This window comes from Megachile rotundata, chromosome 3 (genome assembly GCF_050947335.1).
Source record: "Megachile rotundata isolate GNS110a chromosome 3, iyMegRotu1, whole genome shotgun sequence".
NCBI lineage: Eukaryota > Metazoa > Arthropoda > Insecta > Hymenoptera > Megachilidae > Megachile > Megachile rotundata.
This window is the reverse complement of record NC_134985.1, coordinates 20,897,423-20,921,644: the sequence shown is the minus strand read 5'-3', so window position 1 is coordinate 20,921,644 and position 24,222 is coordinate 20,897,423. Positions and strand designations below refer to the sequence as shown.

Genomic DNA, 24,222 nt, shown 5'->3' with positions numbered 1-24,222 from the left:
CCCTCGCGCCATATTCCTTCGCGCCATATTTCTACGCGCCGTATCTCCACGCATCGAATCCCTACGCGCCGTATCTCCACGCATGGAATTCCTACGCGCCGTATCTCCACGCATGGAATTCCTACGCGCCGTATTTCCACGCGCCGTATCTCCACGCATCGAATTCCTACGCGCCGTAATTCCACGCATCGAATTCCTACGCGCTGTAATTCCACGCACCGTATCTCCACGCATCGAATTCCTACGCGCCATATTTCCACGCGCCGTATCTCCACGCATCGAATTCCTTCGCGCCGTATTTCCACGCACCGTATCTCCACGCATCGAATTCCTACGCGCCGTATTTCCACGCATCGAATTCCTACGCGCCGTATTTCCACGCGCCGTATCTCCACGCATCAAGTTTCTACGCTCCGTATTTCCACGCTCAATATCTCCTTTGTGAGGATTTATCGGAAATAAAGAGGAGGTTGTAACGCGTAGAGGGGGATCTTCGAAGAAGAATATTTTTGATTTCTTGGAGCTCTCCCTCGGGAGAGGGGGATCCTTTCACCGGCAGATGCTACCAGTACGCGTCGGCAACTAGTTCCTGCGAGTCATAAATACCTGGGAGGATCTTCGGGGAAGGGTTTGTGCGACCCTAAATCAAGGTCAGCTACGTCGCACGCCTCGTCGTCACTTTCGCTTCTCGGCGGCAGCCGTGCACCAACACCGGGATATGATTTAGTACTTTTGACGGGATTAATAATTTCCAACGGCACGCTGAGGTAGCAGATGTCCCGACGTTTTCGCACCCTATTCGCGAGTCCTCGGTCGCCTTCGCGCCATCTTCCTTCACACTTATGGCAAACGCAGATCCGTCATACGAATTCGTTTTCCCTTGTCCCTATTTTTCACCTGCGACGTTTGCGGGGAGTTTTAATGAAAAATACTTCCATTTCGGATTGTTGTCGAGATGGGTGCGAGAGTCACGTTTCGTGCGGAGTCTCGAATCCGCTCGAGGCTGGTCTTCTTAGAAAGGTCTTTATTCGTGAACACCATTGCGAACACCACCTTGAAATTACGGATAATCACCCGGTGCGACTTCCAGGAATTGTTCTGCTGAGGTGCACCTAGAGGGTAGGATGCGTTTTACGAGTTTTCGTTTCAATTTTTCTGCGTTTGGAAAATGAAGTAAATGAATCGAAGCATGAGCCAAGGTTGTTGCCCACTTTATCGGATCAATCGGTGCTTGATTCGATAGGTACTTCTAATTATATGTATTTTGCAAATAATAGCGTAGCCGATACTGTGCCTTAAGAATATAAATGTGACGATGTCGGTCCTGTTCAGGTGCTCTCATTAAACGAGTTTTAAGTGCTTCGTCCTTACGCTCCCTTTCATTCGATCGCTTAAACTTGTAATTAAAATAATGTAATTTTTCAGACGCAATTAAGATTGACCGCTAAATCGAGCAGCGAAGGAGATAACCTCGAGACGCTTTTGTCCTTGGAAATCTCTCGTTCGTTTTTTGTTTAAATAAAAAGAACGACGTTTATTCACGGACATTGATTGCGTGTTTACAGTTCATATTACCGAAGGCGGATCGGATGATCCATTTCAGAAATTGTCTCCCGCGATGGGGAATTAATAAATGATTCTCGAACACGTGGAAGAGTTATAGTTATCCCGGTAATCATATCCCGAGGCGCGCTAACCTTCGGCTACTGATTCTAGGGAGTTTTTCGCTACGAAACAGCGAATCATAATCGAGCAGAACGAGTAATGTAAATTGGGCTTTAGCGTGATGCACGAACGGTATCACCGTGGAATTTTTTATTCAAATTACGGGGAATTCCTCGGGCAAAAGTCAGCTCTGAATACAGATGAATCTTTAAAAGTCGCTTCCAAGAACGACAGTCAAATGCATTTGCATGAGATATAAATAACATAAGGGATAGAGGAACATGAAGTTTCAATGATTGAAACAATGGGTATAAAGTTGAAAGAATTTATAAGAAATAAAGCTAGGGACGTTTGATGGAATGTCTTTGGACAAATAACCTTCTGGGAAGGTAATTTGACTGCTGTAGCATCGAATTCCTACGCGCCGTATTTCCACGCTCCGTATCTCCACACGCCGTATCTCCACGCATGGAATTCCTACGCGCTGTATTTCCACGCGCCGTATCTCCACGCATCGAATTCCTACGCGTCGTATTTCCACGCGCCGTATCTCCACGCGTCGAATTCCTACGCGCCGCATCTCCACGCATGGAATTCCTACGCGCTGTATTTCCACGCGCCGTAATTCCACGCGCCGTATCTCCACGCATCGAATCCCTACGCGCCGTATCTCCACGCATCGAATCCCTACGCGCCGTATCTCCACGCATGGAATTCCTACGCGTTGTATTTCCACGCGCCGTAATTCCACGCGCCGTATCTCCACGCATCGAATTCCTACGCGCTGTATTTCCACGCGTGGTATCTCCATGCATCGAATTCCTTCGCGTCATATTTCCACGTGCCGTATTTCCACGCATCGAATTCCTACGCGCCGTATCCCCACGCACAGTATTTCCACGCTTCATATCTTCATGCGTCATATGTCCACGCTCCGTATCTCCATGCATCGAATTCCTACGCTCCGTATCTCCACGCGCCGTATCCCCACGCACCGTATTTCCACGCATAAAATCCTCACCCATCAAATCCCCCATCACAGCAACTTTAAAACTTACTAATTAAAAAGTTATTATCATTATTATTTCTTTACTAATAATTTCCACTATTGTTTGTTTCACTGTGTTCATATAATTTGTATGTATTAAATAAAATGGTGACTGACAGTCATCTCTCAGATCAATTAGTATATTTTGATCTAGTCTAACCAGATTAAAGATACACATCTCAAAGTTTCTAAGCATGTCCTGTTAAACAGATGCTGATGTAATCGGGACATCTGTCCGCAAAATAAAAAACAGAGACCGTAAATCTTGTTCGCACCGTTGTAACGCGTTTGTCCTTCGTATTGTCACCAGGCCTCGAAGATCGGTATCTGGGTTACGGTCGTATTGTGTGCGGACCCAACTTTGGACCACGTTAACGAGCCACGCTTCCTACAATCATGTATTTCCATGAATTCGACCAACCAACAAGACGAAAGTATTAATTTCAGACCGACAAAGGATCTTCTATCCATCTTTCATTTTCACGATTATAGTGCTCTCGTATTGTCGTGGATTACGTTGAAGGACTAATGAAATTCTTGGAACTCGCGGTGCGAATGCAGTTCTCGAGTGATGATAGACCTTGAACGCAGATGCTTGATGTGCGAAACGAGTCGTAACAGAGACGAGCTGTTTTAGGGATACCTTTAGTATCATAGAAGAGCTTTGCTTAGTGATATGTTAATTTTAGAAGTTGGAATTATAGTTGATGCAAATATTGTTTCAGTGTCTTTGTCACGCGCCGTATTTCCACGCGTCGTATTTCCACGCGTTGTATTTCCACGCCCTGTATTTCCACGCACCGTATTTTCACGCATCATATTTCCACACGTTATATTTTCACGCGTTGTACTTCCACGCGCCGTACTTCCACGCACCGTATTCCCACACGTTGTATTTCCACGCATCGAATTCCTACGCATCGTATTTCCACGCGCCGTATCTCCACGCGTCGCATCTCCACGCATCGAATTCCTACGCGCCATATTTCTACGCTCCGTATCTCCACGCGTCGTACCTCCATCCATCGAATTCCTACGCGCCGTATTTCCACGCATTGTATTCCCACGTGCCGTATTTCCAGGCATCGAATTTCTACGCGTCGTATCTCAACGCATTGTATTTCCACGCGCAGTATCTTCACGCATCGTATTGCCACGCGCCATATTTTCACGCGTCGTATTTCCTCGTTCCATATCTCCACGCATCAGATTCCTACTCATAAGGTCCACAAAGTGCTGCCGCCTTCATAGAAAGATGCTGTGTAGACAACAGTTCGCTAGTTGAATTAAGGTTTCGAAGCAGAAATCTGGTATAGGTATTCGAACGAGAAGGGTTTGAGGTACGCAGAAAAAGCAATTCGAATTCGTGTTGAGCCCATCGCTATACGAAGCGAACGGCGTAATAGAGGCCAGGTAGGCGGGTCGGTGAGCACGAAAAGTAGGGCCCCGGGGCACCGGGGGAACGTTTTTCTCTAAATTACAGCTCCGCTCGACTCGTTTCGTTCCCGTCGAGCCTTTCCGCGAGCGAGCCGCGCTACTCGTCCGGCCACTACCTGAATTCCCGATTTCTCCGCGCATGCTCGGCACCCGCGATTTCTCGAACGCATCTCGACGAGTGGCGATCAGCTTGGCGCCATTCTCCTTCTTTTGTCAAACTTCTTGTTAAATGTGACCCGGTCCCCTCGATTCGTCGCGAACGCTGCTGCTGACGGCTGAAGGATGCTGCTCATCAATCAGCGTTACTTCTCGCTTCGTTGTACAAACTCGTAATTTCTGTTCGCTTCGCAAGAAATTTTTAGGTTAGCTTCTTTGGACGTTTGCTGGAGAATTTATGTAATTGTTTCTAATTACACAATCATGTGTAATTAGGACAATAATTGAACTTGTATTTAATAGACACTTATGTGTACTTGTGTATTGAGTATCATGTTACTATATTATTAAATATGTGCTTACATGTACACATTTATTATATTATATTGAAAATGAAATCAGCTTCTATGCACTCGAATGGGAACCAAACAAAAATTTGTTTATAAAATATTACACAATATGTGCATACATGTACACATTTATTATATTATATTGAAAATGAAATCAGCTTCTGCAGCACTCGAATAGGAATAAAAAAAAATTCTTTTATAAAATATTATAAAGTATGTACATACGTATATATATTTATTATATTATATTGAAAATGAAATTAGCTTCTGCAGCACTCGAATAGGAACCAAAAGAAAATTCTTTTATAAAATATTATAAAATATGTGCATACATGTACACATTTATTATATTGTATTGAAAATGAAACTACCTCCAGCACTTTAATAAAAGCTAAAAATAAAATATTTTTTTAAATAAATGAAAGGAGGACAACGAGACTGGCGCAATGGAGGATGCATGGTCATTATAATCCCGCAACTGAAACTCCATTATAGAGAGCTTGTGAAGCTTGAATTATTAGCAAGATTCAATATCAAGTTTCCCCAGTGTGATTAACTTTATCCTATAATTTATACTGCAGTTCAGACCTAATTATTAAAATATTAAAATAAAGAAAGTTGAAACATAATGTATATCCCAGATTTTGAACCGTGTCCTGTCACGAGTTGATTCGATTTCATGAGCCAAGTTAAATATTTTACCGCTACGTGGGTCAAAACGTCGCTATCTGTGATGACAAAATACCGTTCACACTCGGGTACCATTTAAATGAACCGATAGCATAAAATTATCAAGATTTAAGTCGCTTAAAGTAATGGCGTCTTTAATAGGGATAGCTTCATGGTTTGATGACAGCCATTCATTAAGTTGAATAATGACGTAGCGTCATTTACCGTAAGGCGAAATCAGTGCTAGTTCGCGATTTCAGTCTGCCTCGGACACAAGTTTTCACGGGATGTTCCGATGTTTATTGGACGAGATAGGTAAACCGGATCGCGGCCAGGCCAGAGCTATCTGCCAGGAATGAAAATAGAGAAATAATCCGACGCCCCAGGACAAGGTTCACTGGGCGCAAATTTCCATCGTCCCTCTCCACGGAAACCTATCTTCCGTCTCTCTTTTCGTTCAGCTAGTTGAATGTTTGTTTCGCGATAGTGTCTATTTTTTGCATCTCTATCACCGTGCTTTGGATTCTTGTAATGTACATTATCACGCCTTGGTTTTCTGTACGCTGGAATTTCAAGCGGCAAAGTGACAGTAGTTTTATCTCCGAGCGCTATATCAACGTTGCGGTAGCACGCTTTAAATTTCTGTGCATTATATTTCCATACGCGATCTTATCGCCCGTTCAACATTTATATCATATATTTCCGCGCTGTATCTGCGTGCCTTGTATTTTCTCACTACGTATATTCCGTCGAATTTTCACGCATTCTATCTCTGTGTGTTTTTTAAAACGTTGTACATTAACGCTGTATTTTCTTATCTGGAATTTTGCACTCTGTATTTTTTGGCAGAGCACTTAAAATTATTACGAGTTAAATTCCTACGCGCCGTATTTTCACGCATCGAATCTCTACGCGACGTAGTTTCACGCGTTGTATTTCCTTGCGCCGTATTTCCACGCATCGTATTTCGACGCGCTGTATTTTCACGCATCGAATTCCCACGCGCCGTATTTCCACGCGCCGTATCTCCACGCATCGAATTCCTACGCGCCGTATCTCCACGCATGGAATTCCTACGCGCTGTATTTCCACGCGCCGTAATTCCACGCGCCGTATCTCCACGCATCGAATTCCTACGCGCCGTATTTCCACGCGTGGTATCTCCACGCATCGAATTCCTACGCGCCGTATCTCCACGCATGGAATTCCTACGCGCTGTATTTCCACGCGCCGTAATTCCACGCGCCGTATCTCCACGCATCGAATTCCTACGCGCCGTATTTCCACGCGTGGTATCTCCACGCATCGAATTCCTACGCGCCGTATCTCCACGCATGGAATTCCTACGCGCTGTATTTCCACGCGCCGTAATTCCACGCGCCGTATCTCCACGCATCGAATTCCTACGCGCCGTATTTCCACGCGTGGTATCTCCACGCATCGAATTCCTACGCGCCGTATCTCCACGCATGGAATTCCTACGCGCCGTATTACCACGCGTGGTATCTCCACGCATCGAATTCCCTCGCGCCATATTTCCACGCGCCGTATCTCCACGCATCGAATTCCTACGCGCCGTATTTCCACGTGCGGTATCTCCACGCATCAAATTCTCTCGCGCTGTATCTCCACGCATTGAATTTCTATGCGTTGTATTTCCACGCGCTGTAATTCCACGCGCCGTATCTTCTCCCATTGAATTCCTACGCACCGTATTTCTACGCTCCGTATCTCCGCGCGTCGAAACTCCACGCGCCATATCTCCACGCTCCGTATCTCCACGCACCGTATCTCCTCGCATCCCATCTCCACGCGCCGTACCCCTCGCGCATGAAATCTCCACCCCTCAAATCTTCACAATTTGCGTTTCCACGCGTCCGAGTTCCACGCATCGCAACTTCAGCCACCACATCTCCACGCACATTACCACGCATTATAAACCATTACACCATATCAGAAGTAGAGAGCAAAGATTAGTGAATGGATTTTTTGCACCGCGAACATCACGATTGTATCCCTGGGGTCACAACCTGATTCTCCACGGGCCAATAGTGTTTACAGTCCCGTAATTCTAGTGTGCTCATCAGAATCGTGCAACATCGGTTCAATCAACGATGTGTTTCGACGAGAAAGAGACATTGTGTCGAAAAGGCGCGTTACGAGCAGGAGAAAGACGAAGTTGAAACGAAACAGACAGGTAGAACTGATGGGTAGTTGGTCCGAGCAACATACCGCCACGAATGAACTCACGTAGGTTCGAGTGTGCTCATCCAAGCTATCAGCAGATGGATTCCAACCTACAATCTGCATAATTTCCTGGCTACATTTCCTTATCCCTTTGCGTTCGCTCGCTCGCGCTCGATGGAACTTCACCGCTTCCATTAACGGCACCTTTTTTTCCCTCCTCCCGACGCCAGGAGGACCTTGAAAGCCCTTCTTCAGCTTCGTTCGCGCCTGAAACGTATTGTTTACGAGCTATCCGTGCTGGCTCGAGCTTGTTGGGCTTTGTTATCCACTTTTATTTCGAGCATTCCGCGTATTGGAGGAACAAACGATATTTACGGTGATTTACTGGACCTATCATCTTTATATTCAGTCTGCGAAAATTTGTAGATAGCTAGACTAATTTTTGCAGTCACAGATCTCTTTAGACCCACATTTCTAGATTTGTGGGTGATTTCTGGATGAACTGATATTATGGCGCCTCCAGATGTGTTCTTACTACAAATCCCTATATTCTTCAAATCCTGTGTTCTTTCTATGAATTCCTATACATCTGTAAACCCTGAATGCGCAAATTTCTATAATCCTCATAGACAGATTTTCGAAGAAGTTTGAAGATGCCTCTCGATGTACAAAGAGACAGTGTTGCGTACTGCGATACTGTAAGTAATGATGACCTAAGCAGGAAGGATGCGTTAGGTGGAATGTCGAGGACGAGAATCATGCGCGTCCGACCAGACGGTTCTTCCGTGCTTCGGCATACGAACAAATTCAGGATCGGTCGCGTCGCATCGCTCGACTGGATTTATTGCATATATCAAATACGGAGTTGCGAAGCAATTACGGCCCTCAACGTGGAAGCGGTTTTGATGTAATTACGGTGATCGTGATGGATACCAGTCCCGGGTTCTTCCTCCTGTGAAATCCCCGAGCAGCTGAAACTCGTATTAGATGGTTATCGGTATACGTGTCCCAGGAAATGTAGAAACAGCATGAATGAAGCCTTTCGGTATTCCGCTCGCGTGCACCGAAACTTTTAAATTAACGTTTATCTATGTTCTATTTTCGCTTGGAACCTTGTTATTTTCATATTTTGCGGAGCTATCATATATCAGCTGGGTGGTGTACGAATGCGAGTGTGTTTCGAAGAGTAAACGATTTTCGGGCTTTAGAAAGCGATCGTTTTCAATTCGTGTCACGGTGTATTGGCGATACATCGAGGCAAAGATTTAGAATCCGAAAAATGTGTAGATCAACAAATATGGAAATATGAGGAGCAGAGAACATAGATATCTAGGGACAAGGGAGTAAGAGATACAGCTTTGGAAATATAGATACAGGGAATGTAAAGATCTATCGATACAAGAATTTGGGAATGTAAGTTCTAGACATGTAGGCATCTGAGGACATAATTTTTAGACTCAGGAATTTAGAAACGCAAGTTTCCTGATTTATCAATTATAGAAGTTATAGGAATGTACTTCATCATTTTAGAAATTTCAAAACGTTCCTCAAATTTATGAAGTCTACAATCATAGATCTTGAGATTATTTGAGTACATGATAACTACAAGTGCAATATACATTATGACCAATTAATTTGTTCACTTACATCTCTCCTATAAATTCAACAAAATATAATAAACTTCTAAAAATGTGTATACTCAAGATTAATCTACCATCTCTCCCATAAACTTAACAAAATATAATTTTCTAAAAATGTGATTACCCAAGATTAATCTATCTATCATGTTCATTTTGCAATCCCGGGTGATTGACTCCATTCTGCAATAAGACCTGTACCGATTCCTGCAATTTACGGCAAGTAGCGATTAACAGATGATAAAAATAGAGGATAAAAGGAAGAAACGAGATACATCAATTTCTCGTCCGTATCGAGCTAGCGCAACGAGCCAAGAAACGACGGGGTAACTTGTTTGTGCCCTGAATATAGAGAAGAGTGTTTAACAAGGGGAGTGCACGGCATTTACAAATATTGAAACAAGTCGGAGCAGCTACTATTGACGGAGCTCTTCCTTTCGAGAATCTGACGTGTCCTGCAAAGTCTCGACCGCGGGAAGTCGTAATGAGCCGGGAATGTTCGTGGGAAACGAGGGAGAGACGAACGCATATGCACGGGAAACAAGGCGCATGCGCGAACAGTTACGGTGACCCTCTCGACCCAGGATTCACGGATTTCAGATCGCAATTAAACGCGTTATTGTTCGAGCTTTTACTTCTTTTTCGTGAAAACGATACTGGGCTTATTCCGAGGATCGCGACACTGCTCTCGGAAAGTCTGGAAGAATTAAATCTTCTGGTAGTAGCTTCATTGTCGTACTGATACATAGCGTTGTGGGTGTATCTCTAGTGATTGCTACACTGACTCAAAAGTCTCAAAGAATTCAATCTTTTGGTAGTTACTTTCTTGTCAACTGGTGATTATTCTGGTGATTAGTAGACTGACTCAAAAGTCTAAAGGAGTTAAACCTTTCAGTAGTTACTTTCTTGTCAACTAATACACAGATGCATACCGTTGTGGGTATACATATGTCTGGTGATTAGTAGACTGACTCAAAAGTCTGAAAGAGTTAAACCTTTCACTAGTTACTTCGTTGTTAACTGATATACAGATGCATACCATTATGGCTATACTTATGTCTGGTGATTAGTAGACTGACTCACAAGTCTAAAAGAGTTAAACCTTTCAGTAGTTGCTTCGTTGTCAACTGATACACAGATGCATACCGTTGTGGGTATACATATGTCTGGTGATTAGTAGACTGACTCAAAAGTCTGAAAGAGTTAAACCTTTCAGTAATTACTTTATTATCAACTGATATACAGATGCATACCGTTGTGGGTATACATATGTCTGGTGATTAGTAGACTGACTCAAAAGTCTAAAAGAGTTAAACCTTTCAGTAGTTACTTCGTTGTTAACTGATACTGTGTGTATCTATGTTGATGATCACTAGTCTGAAATATCTAAAAGATTGAACCTTCTAATTACATAATCAGTGTGACCTGAATTTCGATAAACATAATGATTTCCTCCATCACGAATTAAGATTGCTCCTGAAAGATTTGTACATCACACGCGATATTAGAATTATTACATAAACTACTTTCATACCGTATCTTCAATCTAATTTTCTACTTTCGATCAGTCTCGTTACGAATGTGCGAAAAAGTTACATATAAAAATTAGCAAATAAAGTGCATGCTTCGTGGCCGAACTTCCTAATTGGCATCGTCGTATAAGGTCGACGAACCCGTTTCTCCAGCATAGTAATTCAAAAGTTTAAAGTTCAAGAAACGAGCGAGGATGCAGTTAAATTCCATCCCTCCGCTGCACGAGTTTCGATAATGGTGATCGAGTGATTTAGAGGTTAAGAATGCGCATGCAGAAGAACCGTCTGTGGAGAAATTGACTTTTAGAAAAATTATAATTTCACAGAAAGTTAACGACCCAGCGTAATTCGATATTACACGTTACCGAGAACCGGATGCTGGAACAGACGGTGCACCGTAAAAACTAGAAGCCTCTGTTTTACGTAAACACATTGAGACCGTTCGATGATCGAGCGTTTCCTGCTGAGAGATCGATTTCTACCGAGTAATTGTCGATGCTCGTGTGATGTGGAGCTGAAGAGATTACCGGTGCTAGACTATATCGTAATGGAATCTAGGTTTATAATTGTGGACAGACGTTTTTATTTGAAGGAACTGTGATAGGAACTGTGTTAGGAAGTTATAGAGTCTATATAAAATTGAAGGACTTCTAGGATTTACCTAGAGGTAGCCCAGTAGAGAAGCTCAGAAGAATATGATGTTAGGAACTTACAGAGTGTAGATGAAACTGGAGGACACTAGGATGTAGCTAGAAGTAGCTAGCTTAGAGAAGCATAGAAGACACTAATGCATAGAAGACATCGAACATAGAAGGTTATAGAATTTGAAGAAGAGACTTGAGGCTTTCACAGCCTGTCGTCATACAGGTATTACTGTTGACGCTATCAGTGTATCCCCTGATGAAGCTAGCTGCAATGCTGGCGAAACGTTGGGAACTCGCTTCCTTTTTGGCTTACACCCGAAAGCCTCAACAGTAATACCTGTAGAGTTTGAAGAAGGTTAGGAAATGGAGGAGTGAAGGTTTGGAAGAGGTTTGGAGTCTGGAGAGTCTAAAATCTGATGTAGGCTGAGATGTGGAGGTTCTGGATCTCCAGAAGGTAGGATCTGATAAAGTCTAATATCTGGAGAGCTGTAAAATCTGAAGGAGTCCAAGAATCTAGGAAAACCAACGAAAACGAAACCAGAGATGGAGACGAAACCAGAATATGGAGGAATCTAGATGGAAGTCTGTGGAAGACCTATGGAAGTCTGGGATGTGAACGTAAACTCTGAAGATACTCAAGACTTGAATTTACAGATCCTCAGAGTAATTAGAGACTGAGGAGAACCTAAAGAAGAAGTTGAAGACTACAGAGCCTAAAGACTATACCCTATGACCTATAATCTGCAAGCTAGACCTATAACCCATATCAGAGTCTAAGAATCACCTCAGTAAGATGAAAGAGTCTTATAAAAGAACATATAAATTCAGGAAAAATGGACGAAATTAAGGTATCTCGGTAGAAACGGATTCACGTTGGTTCGGTAGGTAGAAACCAGTTCCCCCGATGAAAAATACCGTGCGTGTCGTAAACTGGCGGTAAGACGAAGCTAAATATAAACGCAAGAAAAGAAGGAAAACGTTGGACGAGCAGGGAGCAGCTCTAAAGGAGCAGCGCGCTGCACCTGCGGATATTCGGGCAACCGTCCTCTCGGAACATCGTAGGCCACCTGTTTCGGTTGGTAACAGGTGTCATCGCGAAAGAAGGTTGGTCGGACAAGTTGAGGACGCGGTCACGCGTGCACAAGAAGGATCACCACCGACGCTAAACAGGCTTTTAATTGCACCTCCGGAGGTGACCTAATGGAGATCCGCGACTTTTTCCTTAGACAGTTATGCGGGGCTGATGAGTGCTTATCTGCAATTAAATCTATCGGAGATGCATCTGAGAGGATCTTGTTGAAGGTTCACCTTGTTAGGTTTTCCTGGATTCCTTCAGATTTTACAGCTCTCCAGATATTAGACTTGACGAGATCCTACCTCTGGAGGTCCAGAACCTCCACATTTCAGCCTACATCAGATTTTAGACTCTCCAGACTCCAAATCTCTTTCAAACCCTCACTCCATTTCCTAACCTTCTTCAAACTCTACAGGTATTACTGTTGAGGCTTTCGGGTGTAAGCCAAAAAGGAAGTGAGTAATTCGCTCTATTATGGTTTAGGTTGATATAACTTGTGTTACTGTAGTTCTTATAGACTTCTACCCTAAAATACCCTAATTTACACTACCATGTATAACCTTAACTTACACTACCATAGATTATTGTACTCCACCAAATACTATATCATCAAAGAGCATCTACCCCATAAATAATATCAGAAGTGATAGCAATTGCCTCCTATATATTCATAAAAATATAGGCCTGTAGAAAAGAACAAGTAGCTCCAAGAATGTCCAAATACCATGTCTCGTTAAAATATATTTACCGCTGCAAAGAGATGACAGCGACCACGGTAATTGATACGAGAAGTATCAAGGACACCCAAGTATTATAAGTCCATAAATACGCTTGAAACCGAAGGACTTACTAATCAAGTTTAAAGCTTAAGCGAGCAATAAAAGACGAAAAACTGGCGAGATGGGATATTATGGAAAACAAAAATGTACCGTGGGACGTGCACGTTGCATTAGAAATAAGGTGGCTGGTTGAGATTCAGATCAGCGATGCAGCTGTTATGGCTGGGCAAAGAGCTGTGTCATGGTCTTTACTTATGAGAGTTATCTGATCATCGGAGATGAATTTTCACGGGGTTAAGGTTGCTGCCGTGAATGATTAAAGCCCGGTTTAGTGGTGTATCTGTTACACATCATTGTACCAGGTGATGTTGAACACCGTTAAATCAGAAGCGGTCGCTACTGTACAAATTGTAGCGAAAGTAAAATCTTTGAGGTTTCAACCCGTGTTAATGTCGTTATCTGATCATTCCGATTACCTAGTAACGTTGCAAGAACTTAATCTTTATGGATAACAAGGGATTCTTGCACGACTTGCAACATTTTATCTCCAGACTCGCGATAATGACCCTCCTTCGAAGGTTAATAATTTATTACATCTCGACCAGATGTAGTCGCCATATTGAGCATATCTAACCAGGAATCTAAATAAGAGAACCTAGCATGAAAAAATATAATCGCGCTCGTAGACCAGTCGATGGTTTAATGAACACCTGAGCACGTTTTTTACGCATCCAGCGGACAGGTTATTTCTCTTTTAGGGGGAACGAATTGTCGAGGAGAAATCCTTGGAATTAAATCATTGGAGTGCGTGCCGTCTCGCGTGGGGATTACTCGATCCTCGAAAATGGACTTCCACGGAGCAGGAATGTATTCACGGCGCCGTGGCTGTCATTAATAAAGATTTAGCCCCGAGCCAGAAATCAGCGGACTTTCGCGGATTACGATTGAAGAAAGCCGCTACTGCGAACGCGATCGTGTTTGAGAGTCTATTAGTCTCGGCGACAGATCGGAATATTTTATTAACATTGATTAATGTTGTGTACACGTATTTAATCATTCGAGCGTATCGACGGATCGGACGATAACTGTTTAGCAAATATGACTGTACAGGTTCAGGAAATGTAGATCGTTAGATATGGAGATGCAGATGTGGGTTGGGAGGTTGTCTTATTGGTGGAGAGCAGAAGGTAATCCTGAAGTGTGGAGTTGGGGAAAGCGTTACATTTATGGTAACGGGGATTGGGTTGGTGTGATGAAGCTTGTAATGTCATAGTATGAGGTATCTTAGTCTGTGGTGTTGAAGATCACGCTCAAGTTGAGGGCGTTGTAGAGGTTTGTGAGATTGTAGAGTTTGTACTGTAGGTAGGGTATGACTAGTATATGCTACCATAGGTAGATGCAAGGTTATCTAGTCATAGTTCACTGTATCAAATTTTACAGTACCATTTGCTATAGGGTACCATAGGTAGCTCTTAGCTAGGTAGCTCTGAGCTAGGTAGATGCTATAGGCTATCTGGTCATTGTTCACTGTATTAATTTTTACAGTACCATGTGCTATACGCTACAATAGGTAGCTCTTATAAGAGCTAGGTAGGTACATAGGCTACCTGGTCATGGTTCACTGTACCAAATTTTACAGTACCATGCGCCATACGCTACCATAGGTAGCTCTTATGGGAGCTAGGTAGATACTATAGGCTATTAGTCATAGTTAACTGTGCTAATTTTTACAGTACCACATGTCATACGCTACCATACGTACCTTTTATAAGAGCTAGGTAGGTACATACGCTACCTGGTCATGGTTCACTGTACCAAATTTTACAGTACCATGCGCCATACGCTACCATAGGTAGCTCTTATGGGAGCTAGGTAGATACTATAGGCTATTAGTCATAGTTAACTGTGCTAATTTTTACAGTACCACATGTTATACGCTACCATACGTACCTTTCATAGGAGCTAGGTAGATGTCAGGCTACATGATCATAGTTCACTGTACCAAATTTTACAGTACCATATCTCACACGCTGCCATAGGTAGCTCCCATAAGCTACTATCATAGTTGCCTCTACCAAATTCTACCTTACCATACATCATACGATACCATACTGCCATAGGCTACCATAGGTAGTTCTCCTAAACTACTCTACCATACTTCACTGCACCAAATTCATGCAGTACCTTGTCCCACACTACTACACATCAATAAACATTCCAAGAAAACAAGTGCTGTTCCTTAGCATTATTTAAAGATTCATCCACCTAGAATTGATTCTTGTCACTGTCCAGTGACAGGCACCAAGTACACCAAGCGTATACTATATTGTAACCAAATTAGGAATTGTAGACCATGTTATACTGAAATGAGCGTTTGAATTGTACCTCCTAGATCATATTACCAAGAACTTTGTTACTGTTCAACATGGTAGCGCAGTATTAGAAATCGTATACTGAAATGATCGTCTGAATTGTACCTCCTAGATCATATTATCAAGAACTTTGCTACTGTTCAACATGGTAGCGCAAAATTATAAATCATAGACTGAAATGAGCGTTTGAATTGTACCTCCTAGATCATATTATCAAGAACCTTGTTACTGTTCAGCATGGTAGCACAAAATTAGAAATCATATACTGAAATGAGCGTTTGAATTGTACCTCCTCGATCATATTATTAAGAACCTTGTTACTGTTCAACATAGTAGCACAAAATTATAAATCATAGACTGAAATGAGCATTTGAATTGTACCTCCCCGATCATATTATCAAGAACTTTGTTACTGTTCAACATGGTAGCACAAAATTATAAATCATAGACTGAAATCAACATATGAATTCGCCCTCCTAGATCATATTATCCCGAAATTTGGTCCTGTAGAACCTAGTAGCGCAAAATTAGGTATCGTAGGCAGCCTCGAGTGGCCAGCACATTTGCATGATCCGAAAGGGAGGCATCCCAAGGGGTCACGATGTACCATAACGCTACATCGGGCGATGCAGTTCTTGTGGGTAGAGCAACATAGCCAGCCATTAGACCGGCAGGAAAACAGGTGGCTCACGATTGTGTCCGTGATGAACCCGTTCGAGCTCGCGAGTAGCACACATACGAGTAACGTGCACACATCGCGGCAACCGTATAACCGGTACACTCTGCACCGGAATTATTAACTGTTATGCAGATGAATCTCTCCCGTTTGTGTACGCGAGGCGCAACGGGCGCGTGCTTCGAGCAGACCGAGCTGAAATTTTCAAGCTCTGCCGAGGGCGTTCGTCGGTGCACACGGATCCTCCATCATCGGCGCCACTGATCGTCGGATCAAGATGCTTCTTTATACGGTAGCGCAAGGTTTTCGTGTTAACGAGCTGCAAACGTGTGCGTGTCACGAGCCACGATGGATAAGAACCGTGTGATCGATCGATTCTTTGTTCGTTCACACACGTTCTGACGTTTATTTATCAGAGGACGCGTATATTCTCGCCTTCTCGTTACGCTGCGACGGAATTTTATTTGGTAGTCGGATCTGGAATTATTTGGTTCGACCTTGAAATGTATTATTAAGCTCTCGATTCTAAATGACCTTGAAATATGTTGTCAAGGTCACTTCTTCTGAACAGTTTGTTCTTGTCTCTGTTTTCACTATTAACACATATGATGTACCTCATAAGTTCTAATGACTTTAAGGCATTAAGGACATACTGCTAAATACCTTTCCTATTCGGATACTAAATTATAACAGTACAAAATTTGTTCCGTCTACAGTTTAACCCTTTGCGCTCAAGAGGTGACTCTCAGTCACCATTTTACTTCAAACAATAATTTGAAATGAGGATTTTTTAACTGATTCTATAATATGACACGTGTGATGTATGAATATAGTGAAACTAACAGTAGTGGAAATTATTAGTAGAGAAATAATAACCTCAATAGAATTCATTTAACTTTTTAAATAAGTTTTAAAGTTGCTGCTTGCAAAACAGTGAATTTACCTTCGAGTGCAAAAGGTTAACCTTCCTACTCCCTAGGAAAGAGTCAATTTGAAAAAGTTTCATCGAAACTTTAATGGCAAGCATCCCGAAGTTCTTGCAACCCCATCCTTAATGCATTTGATACACAAAAATGATCCTCGCTGCGCAATTACCGCGCAACCGGAATGCGCATCCTTTTAACCGCGCTTAACTAAAATTCCTCCTAGATATCGAGTCCAGAACCTGGAAAAAGCGATCGAGGAAACTTGGCTGTTTTTCGAGAGAATTCTTTAAGAAAGGAAGCTGATAGAATCTTAACGACGAGGTGTGGTTTTTCTCTGGATCCTCAAAATAGAATAAAACGCATAGTGACTAGAGAAAAACGTAAAATTTCTCTCAAATTTCTGTCTTCATTGAAAATGAACCATTCAGCCCGGTGTTCCTTAAAGTTGCAAACAATCGATTCCTCGAAGAAGGGAACAAAGAGCAGATGAAGACATTCCCGGCAAGAAAGAGTTCCTCGAAGTGCAGAACGGTTTCGGCGAAACGAAAAGCTACGACATCGTTACTCCCCGAATTAAATTAAGCGGCCAATTTCGATCGCATGACGATAAAATATCGGCCATCTTTTTAATCGCTCCGCGAGTTCAGACAGACTGAATTCCCTGTAACAAGGTAGCCCGTGTATGATAAATTATACGGCCGTTTTGTTCCATGCCAGCCGTGTTCTTTCGCCCAAGCGAAAATTGCTTGGAGCGAGTATGGTTCGGCCATTTTGCGGCGGTTAAAATCTCGATAATTCGCCGTCGATTTCCGCAACGAGGCGCTGCACGGTTCGACTGCGGTTTCGAGAATCATGATGGGATCAGATCAATGGCGGTTCATTCGAATTATTGGTTATTTCGCGATTTTGGGTGAGGGAGAGGTAGAATAGGGGTTATCGTAGTCTGCGGTAACTCGGTCGATGTAGAATGCTGTGTCAAATAGACGACTCGAGGTCGTTGGGGTTGGAGTTTTAGGAGTTGGAAATTGGGGAGTTGTGTAAAGGAAAAAATTCTGTGTCATTAACTTCTTGCCATATCTATTGTTACAATGTTTAAACAAATAAAGTTAAAATATTATGCCAATTTTGTATACAGCCTTCTGTATACATATCCTCTATTATTCAAATTATGTACTTAAACTTCAAGATAAATATTAAAGAAATTTGACCAAGATTCATCATACGTCACGAGACAGATATATCAAAGAATGCCAAAAGCTTAAACGAAGCTTAAAAGCAGTCGGTTGCATATGTGTCTAACCCCAGGAAGTTATAATAGCAGCACAGCTTGGCTATCATAAATAAGAAAGCCTGGCTCCAGGTGGCACATCCGTTTAATTGGTTAGCAATAAATAAAATAGTCACGTTCGTGTATTATAAATAACAGTCGAGCGATAAAAAATTGGCTATCAGCCGCTGACTCGCTCGAGCAAAATATATGCGCCAGTTAGAAAAACGATTAACGGAATAGAAGGTGCGTTCGATTATTCTTGGCTTCCCTGGTAGCTCGATGCTGTAGAATGTTTGAGAGTACGGCAACGATGCACCAAATGATTAAGCGATCGAATTCGCATCGCCAGAAGAGAATCTGTATCATTAGTAACCATCCTGGAATCGGCCCGAAGAAAAAGAGACTCGTTCCACTTAGATTGGGTAGGAATTTCCTGGTTACTGGTCATCCAAGCGTTCAGAAGTGATCGAGATTTGTCTTAACCGGATGTCGTGCCTTCTGCAGTGCTTTCACAAATTTTATTGAGTTGTTGCTTTATAATTTACTTTTACATTGAGGTCGTGCACTTAAAAACTTTAATTTCTGGGTGTTCAAGATTACGTCACTTCAAATTTTCAAACCTTGAGATTAGAACTCCCCACTTCTAATTCCTCGAATTTACAATTTCTGAAATTTCTAGTATCCCAACTTCCAACTATATAAAGTTTCTATTCCTCAAATTTCTAATTCCGCAAATTTTCAACTTCCCCAATTTCCAGCTTCCCCCAATTCCAACTTCCCAAATTCCAAACTTCCCCAATTCCAAATCGTCCCAGTCCCAACGCCTCCAATTTCCAACTTTCCCAATTCCAACGTCCTAAATTCTAAACTTCCCCAATTCCAACTCTACCAATTTCCAGCACCCCAAATTCTCAACTCCCCCAATTCCAAATCCTCCCAGTCCCAACGCCTCCAATTTCCAACTTTCCCAATTCCAACGTCCTAAATTCTAAACTTCCCCAATTCCAACTCTCCCAATTTCCAGCACCCCAAATTCTCAACTCCCCCGATTTCAAGCCCCCAAATTTGCACCTGCCCAAAATTCCCAACTTCACAAATTCCCAATCTCCAAGTTCCCATCTCAAGTCTCTAAACCTACTTAAACAAGATTCAATAACCTAAAATTCTCTTGCTTTCCTGTCCCGTTATATTCCTAGCCGCCACTGTAATTATGTTCTCGTCTAAACTGATTATGCCATAGCAGCATCCTGCTTAATTAATCATCGCCAGACATAATTTTCAACAAGCGTAATTGAATGGAAGTACTCGTCGGTAACCAGTAATTTTTACTCATCTCAAATATATATTTGTCACCGTACACGATAAAATAATCAGTCTGACTGAGCGGTCAGATAAGAGGCTCGACAACGACGAAATTATTTGGACGTTATCGGACCACCCGGTTAATGATCAATTAATAAGCAATTAACGTTGCGAACGAGCGACGCAGTCGGGTTAACGTTCGGTCAAGTACCATTACCGCGTTTCTTGGCCGGCGTCGAGGCATTAAGAAGATACTCTAGAAAAACGACGTCGTCATTACTTAGGAACATTTGCAACTACTTGCAACAAGCTTACGGGACATCGCCAGCTGCGAGCTACATTAGCCCGAACAATTCAGTCGATGCGTGTTGTCGCGAACGGTCGTGGTTGAAAGTGCTAAACACACCGGCTCACCGACGTTCGCAATGTAAAACAGACGACTGCATTGTACGGTACCTGCAAGACTGGCAATCGGCATTAGACATATATTTTACATACTGCACAATATTTAATGTATTAAGAACCAAGTTGGAAGTTGCCCAGGAACGGCGCAGGCTGCTACTGTGCCTATGGACTCTGGTCTCATAGTCCACTAACTATTTCTTTTCTTATTTATTTCCCACAATTTTTTATCCTTGGGATAAAATCCTAATTGGAGTTGGAAATTGGGGGAATTGGGAGAGTTGGAAATTTGGGGAGTTGGAAATTGAGGGAGTTGGAAATCGGGGAAATTAGGAGTTGGGGGAGTTGGAAATCGGGGAAATTAGTAATTGGGAGAGTTGGAAATTGGGGGAGTTGGAAATTAGGGAAATTAGGAATTGGGAGAGTTGGAAATTTGGGGAGTTGGAAATTGGGGGAGTTGGAAATCGGGGAAATTAGGAATTGGGGGAGTTGGAAATCGGGGAAATTAGGAATTGGGGGAGTTGGAAATCGGGGAAATTAGGAATGGGGGGAGTTGGAAATCGGGGAAATTAGGAATTGGGGGAGTTGGAAATCGGGGAAATTAGGAATTGGGGGAGTTGGAAATCGGGGAAATTAGGAATGGGGGGAGTTGGAAATTAGGGAAATTAGGAATTGGGGGAGTTGGAAATCGGGGAAATTAGGAATGGGGGGAGTTGGAAATTAGGGAAATTAGGAATTGGGGGAGTTGGAAATTTGGGGAGTTGGAAATTGGGGGAGTTGGAAATCGGGGAAATTAGGAATTGGGGGAGTTGGAAATTGGGGGAGTTGGAAATCGGGGAAATTAGGAATTTGGGGAGTTGGAAATTGGGGGAGTTGGAAATTAGGGAAATTAGGAATTGGGAAAGTTGGAAATTTGGGGAGTTGGAAATTAGGGAAATTAGAAATTGGGAGAGTTGGAAATTTGGGGAGTTGGAAATTGAGGGATTTGGAAATTGGGGGATTTGGAAATTGGGGGAGTTGGAAATCGGGGAAATTAAAAATTGGGGGAGTTGGAAATCGCGGAAATTAGGAATTGGAGATGTTGGAAATTGGAGGAATTGAAAATTGGAGAAATTAGGAATTGGGAGAGTTGGAAATTTGGGGAGTTGGAAATTCTCAAGGTTCCCAAATACCAGTATGTCCCAAACCCTCAGATCCACAATTTTTCACATAATTAAATTTCCAAGTCCCCAATTCTTGAGTAAATTTTACAATCCCCAAATTCTTCGATTTCTAAATTTTCAATTGTACAAAGGCCCGTAAAAAGTTAAGTAGCGAAATCTTCCGATTATCTCATAATCCAGATTCGGCATTGGTCGCAGAAGAGTTTCGCATCCGAAGAGCCGAGCGTTGGCGCGTATTCGAACGGGGGCCCCTCGGCGAGGCGTCAGGCCCCGACACGCCACACGTATTAGAAACGAATATAAATATATCGGGAAGGAAGGCAGGCGGGCGGGTGGTGGGGCGAGACGAGCGCGTATTGGCGGCGTGGAAGTTACACGCAGAGCCGACGTAGCTGCCTCTCGAGAACGGGCCCCTGTTCTCCCTACCCTGGAGCGGCTTTACGGCCGGCCGGCCGCTTCTCCCCGCTCTTCTCAGGGCCCCTGCTCCCCGAGTGCGCTCAGTGTCCGCTCGGCCTCAGCACGCCCGAGTAGGAAGGACAGAACGCCGCTTCTAGAAGCTTTTCGACGTGTTCGCGGCGGCTAGATCCTGTCCGCCAATTAACCGCGCGAACATATACCTGTGGTCCTGGATGACTTTGTCTTGCCGGTGATCTTCGCGAGGTTCGAGCCGATCGGCTCTCATGGTGACAAAGGTGACAATCGGTGATACGGTTTCGGTGTCGAAGTGTGGTTACGTTGGTCACAGTGATATTCGGTGAGTTCTGGAGATTGACAGTTGCCGGTATCGCTGGACGGTATTATACGGATCGTTCGGAGCGACGTCGCGTGTCAGTGATCGGACGCGAGCCAAATTCGATTTCCAAGGTGGTCGAGAGATCCGTGTCGGTGGAATCGGAAAGTGACGGTCGAGAACTCGGCGAGGAAGTCGAAGAGGATATCGATCGGCGGATCGACCGGCGATCTCGTAAAACGCTATCATCCGCCCGGTTCCCTTTGTGCGTTCGGATACGTGCCGCGTATTAAAACGTTAATCTCCGGCTGTACTACCGGTTATACGTACAGATTGCCTCTCCCCGTCCGTCCCTCCATCGCGTTCCCTTTCTTCGTTTTACCCTTTCTCTCTGCCTTCTCTATCTCACCTTCCTCGCTCCGTCTCTTTCGTCTCTCTGTCTCCGCTCTGCCCTTCCTCTTCCTCGGCTACCTTTCTTTCCTCTCCTTCTCTGTTCCTCCCCGCCCATCTATCCACCGCGCTCGCTTTCTCCGCTGTCCCTTTTGCGCCCATCGCTCCCTGTTCCTCCCTCTGGCACCGGTTCAGCCGTGTTCTCGTAGCCCCGGCGTGTCCTGGTTCGCGAACGGAGCCCTCGTGTTGCACGCCACCGAAGAAAAGATGCCACACGATCGATCGAAGCTCGCCGATCGTGCCCTGTCAGCGTCGTCGAGGCTTCACCGTATCGGGTATCCCTGATCGAGCAACGGGACAATGACAACCTCGACGTCCAGGTATCTGGGCGAGAAGTCAGTGAGTCCCGAAGGCAGCCAGCCGGTGGCTGGCTGGCACCAGGATCGTCATCGCCGGGACCACGATCGTATCGGAGCTGTCCGTGGCTGATCGAAGTGGCCGCGTAACGATCGACTATCAGCGAGGATCAGCCGAGGGAGAGGCTTAATGCATCCTCCGCTCGGGCACGATTAAACGAGTGCCGCTGAAAGAAAACGAGGAGCGGCTCGAATAAAGAGAGACACTCGCCGATGCCCGGTGCAACTCGATCGGACTGGGCGGCTCGTTGAAAAGGGGACGATGTCGAGCCTGGCCAGAAGACGGAAGACCTCGGTGTTGGGCTCGAAGAGATGGTGGCAAGGTGGCTGCTGGGCCACCAGGAGCCACCAGGAAGCCTACCTCCGGAAGCTGTACGCCAGGAAGAACGAGCAGGCCGGAAAGGTCGAGGACGAGACGGCCGGAAGGAGGGACCTCGGGACTAATTGGACGCCCGGAACCGTCTACGAGCTGCCCTCCACCGAGGAGCACTACCTGGACGCCTTCCTGAGGAATCGCGAGGACGGCAACGAAGAGGACGACGTGGTCGGCGTGGTGGTCGGCTGCCCCGCGTTGGCCACCTCGAGGACTAGCCCAACGGAGAAGTGCGTGGAATTCCTGAACGGTGCCCACGATGCCGCGGCGGGATTCGAAAACGATCGCCGGCTAGAGGAACCGGAATGCAGCCGCGCGGCCGATTGCAGCTCCCTGCATTCGGGTTACGATGTCGCCGCCGCTTCACACGAGTGAGTTGATCGCGATATTGCTCTCGTTTCGCGAGCGATCGATCGCCAGGGAAAGTGGTCCGAGAGATGCCCTCGTTGCCACCGCTCCTTCCTTTGGTCCCGCTCTTATGACCGATCGGATTCTTTCTCGTCGACGATATAAGTGAACAGTGAACGCAATGACCTATGGCTCATTGCGGTATATCAAGAGACTGCGACTTGTGTCTGGATCTCATGGATACTCGTGGATTTCTTAATAGTTTGCAATTAGTACCCAAGTTCTTGGATTTACGCTGTTTAGTGTTCAGGTTTCCAGACCTTGCACAATTAGCGTCTGCATCTTCGCATCGTTCGTAATTAGCGACGTACACCTCTCATTACAATCAATATCCAGTTTACACGTGCGTTAACTAGTATTTGATGTCCTCTGATAATTCAATTTTGCACGCTATTTACAATTATTATTCAGGGTCCTACTCTTTCCATGATCAGTACTAGGTTTTCCAATTGTTTGCAACCTTTTGTACTTAGTTGCCAAACAGCCCTTCGCAATTAATACATGGTTTGTGTACACTCTCTGCGATTACTGTTTGGTTTCTCAGCAAGTGCAACGATTAGTACCCGGTTTTCTACGCCTTATACAGGTATTCGGTTTCCGCCGCTGTGGTACTCG

The 24,222-nt window shown here is 44.1% G+C and overlaps 1 protein-coding gene across 5 annotated transcripts in view; it reads left to right on the top strand.

The window, feature by feature from the left end:
• LOC100878796 (uncharacterized) overlaps positions 1–24,222 on the top strand; it is a 114,857-nt gene that overhangs the window by 78,399 nt on the left and 12,236 nt on the right. Inside the window, exon 1 of one of the 5 annotated variants that reach the window (XM_076530237.1) lies at positions 21,760–23,570. The exons of 3 other annotated variants lie outside the window; for them this stretch is intronic. In XM_076530237.1, coding sequence (XP_076386352.1) covers positions 23,089–23,570 — 482 coding nt within the window. In that variant the 5' untranslated portion in view covers positions 21,760–23,088. Of the gene's footprint in view, positions 1–21,759; positions 23,571–24,222 lie in introns of those variants that run through there. One more of the 5 variants, XM_076530233.1, reaches the window with a different exon arrangement.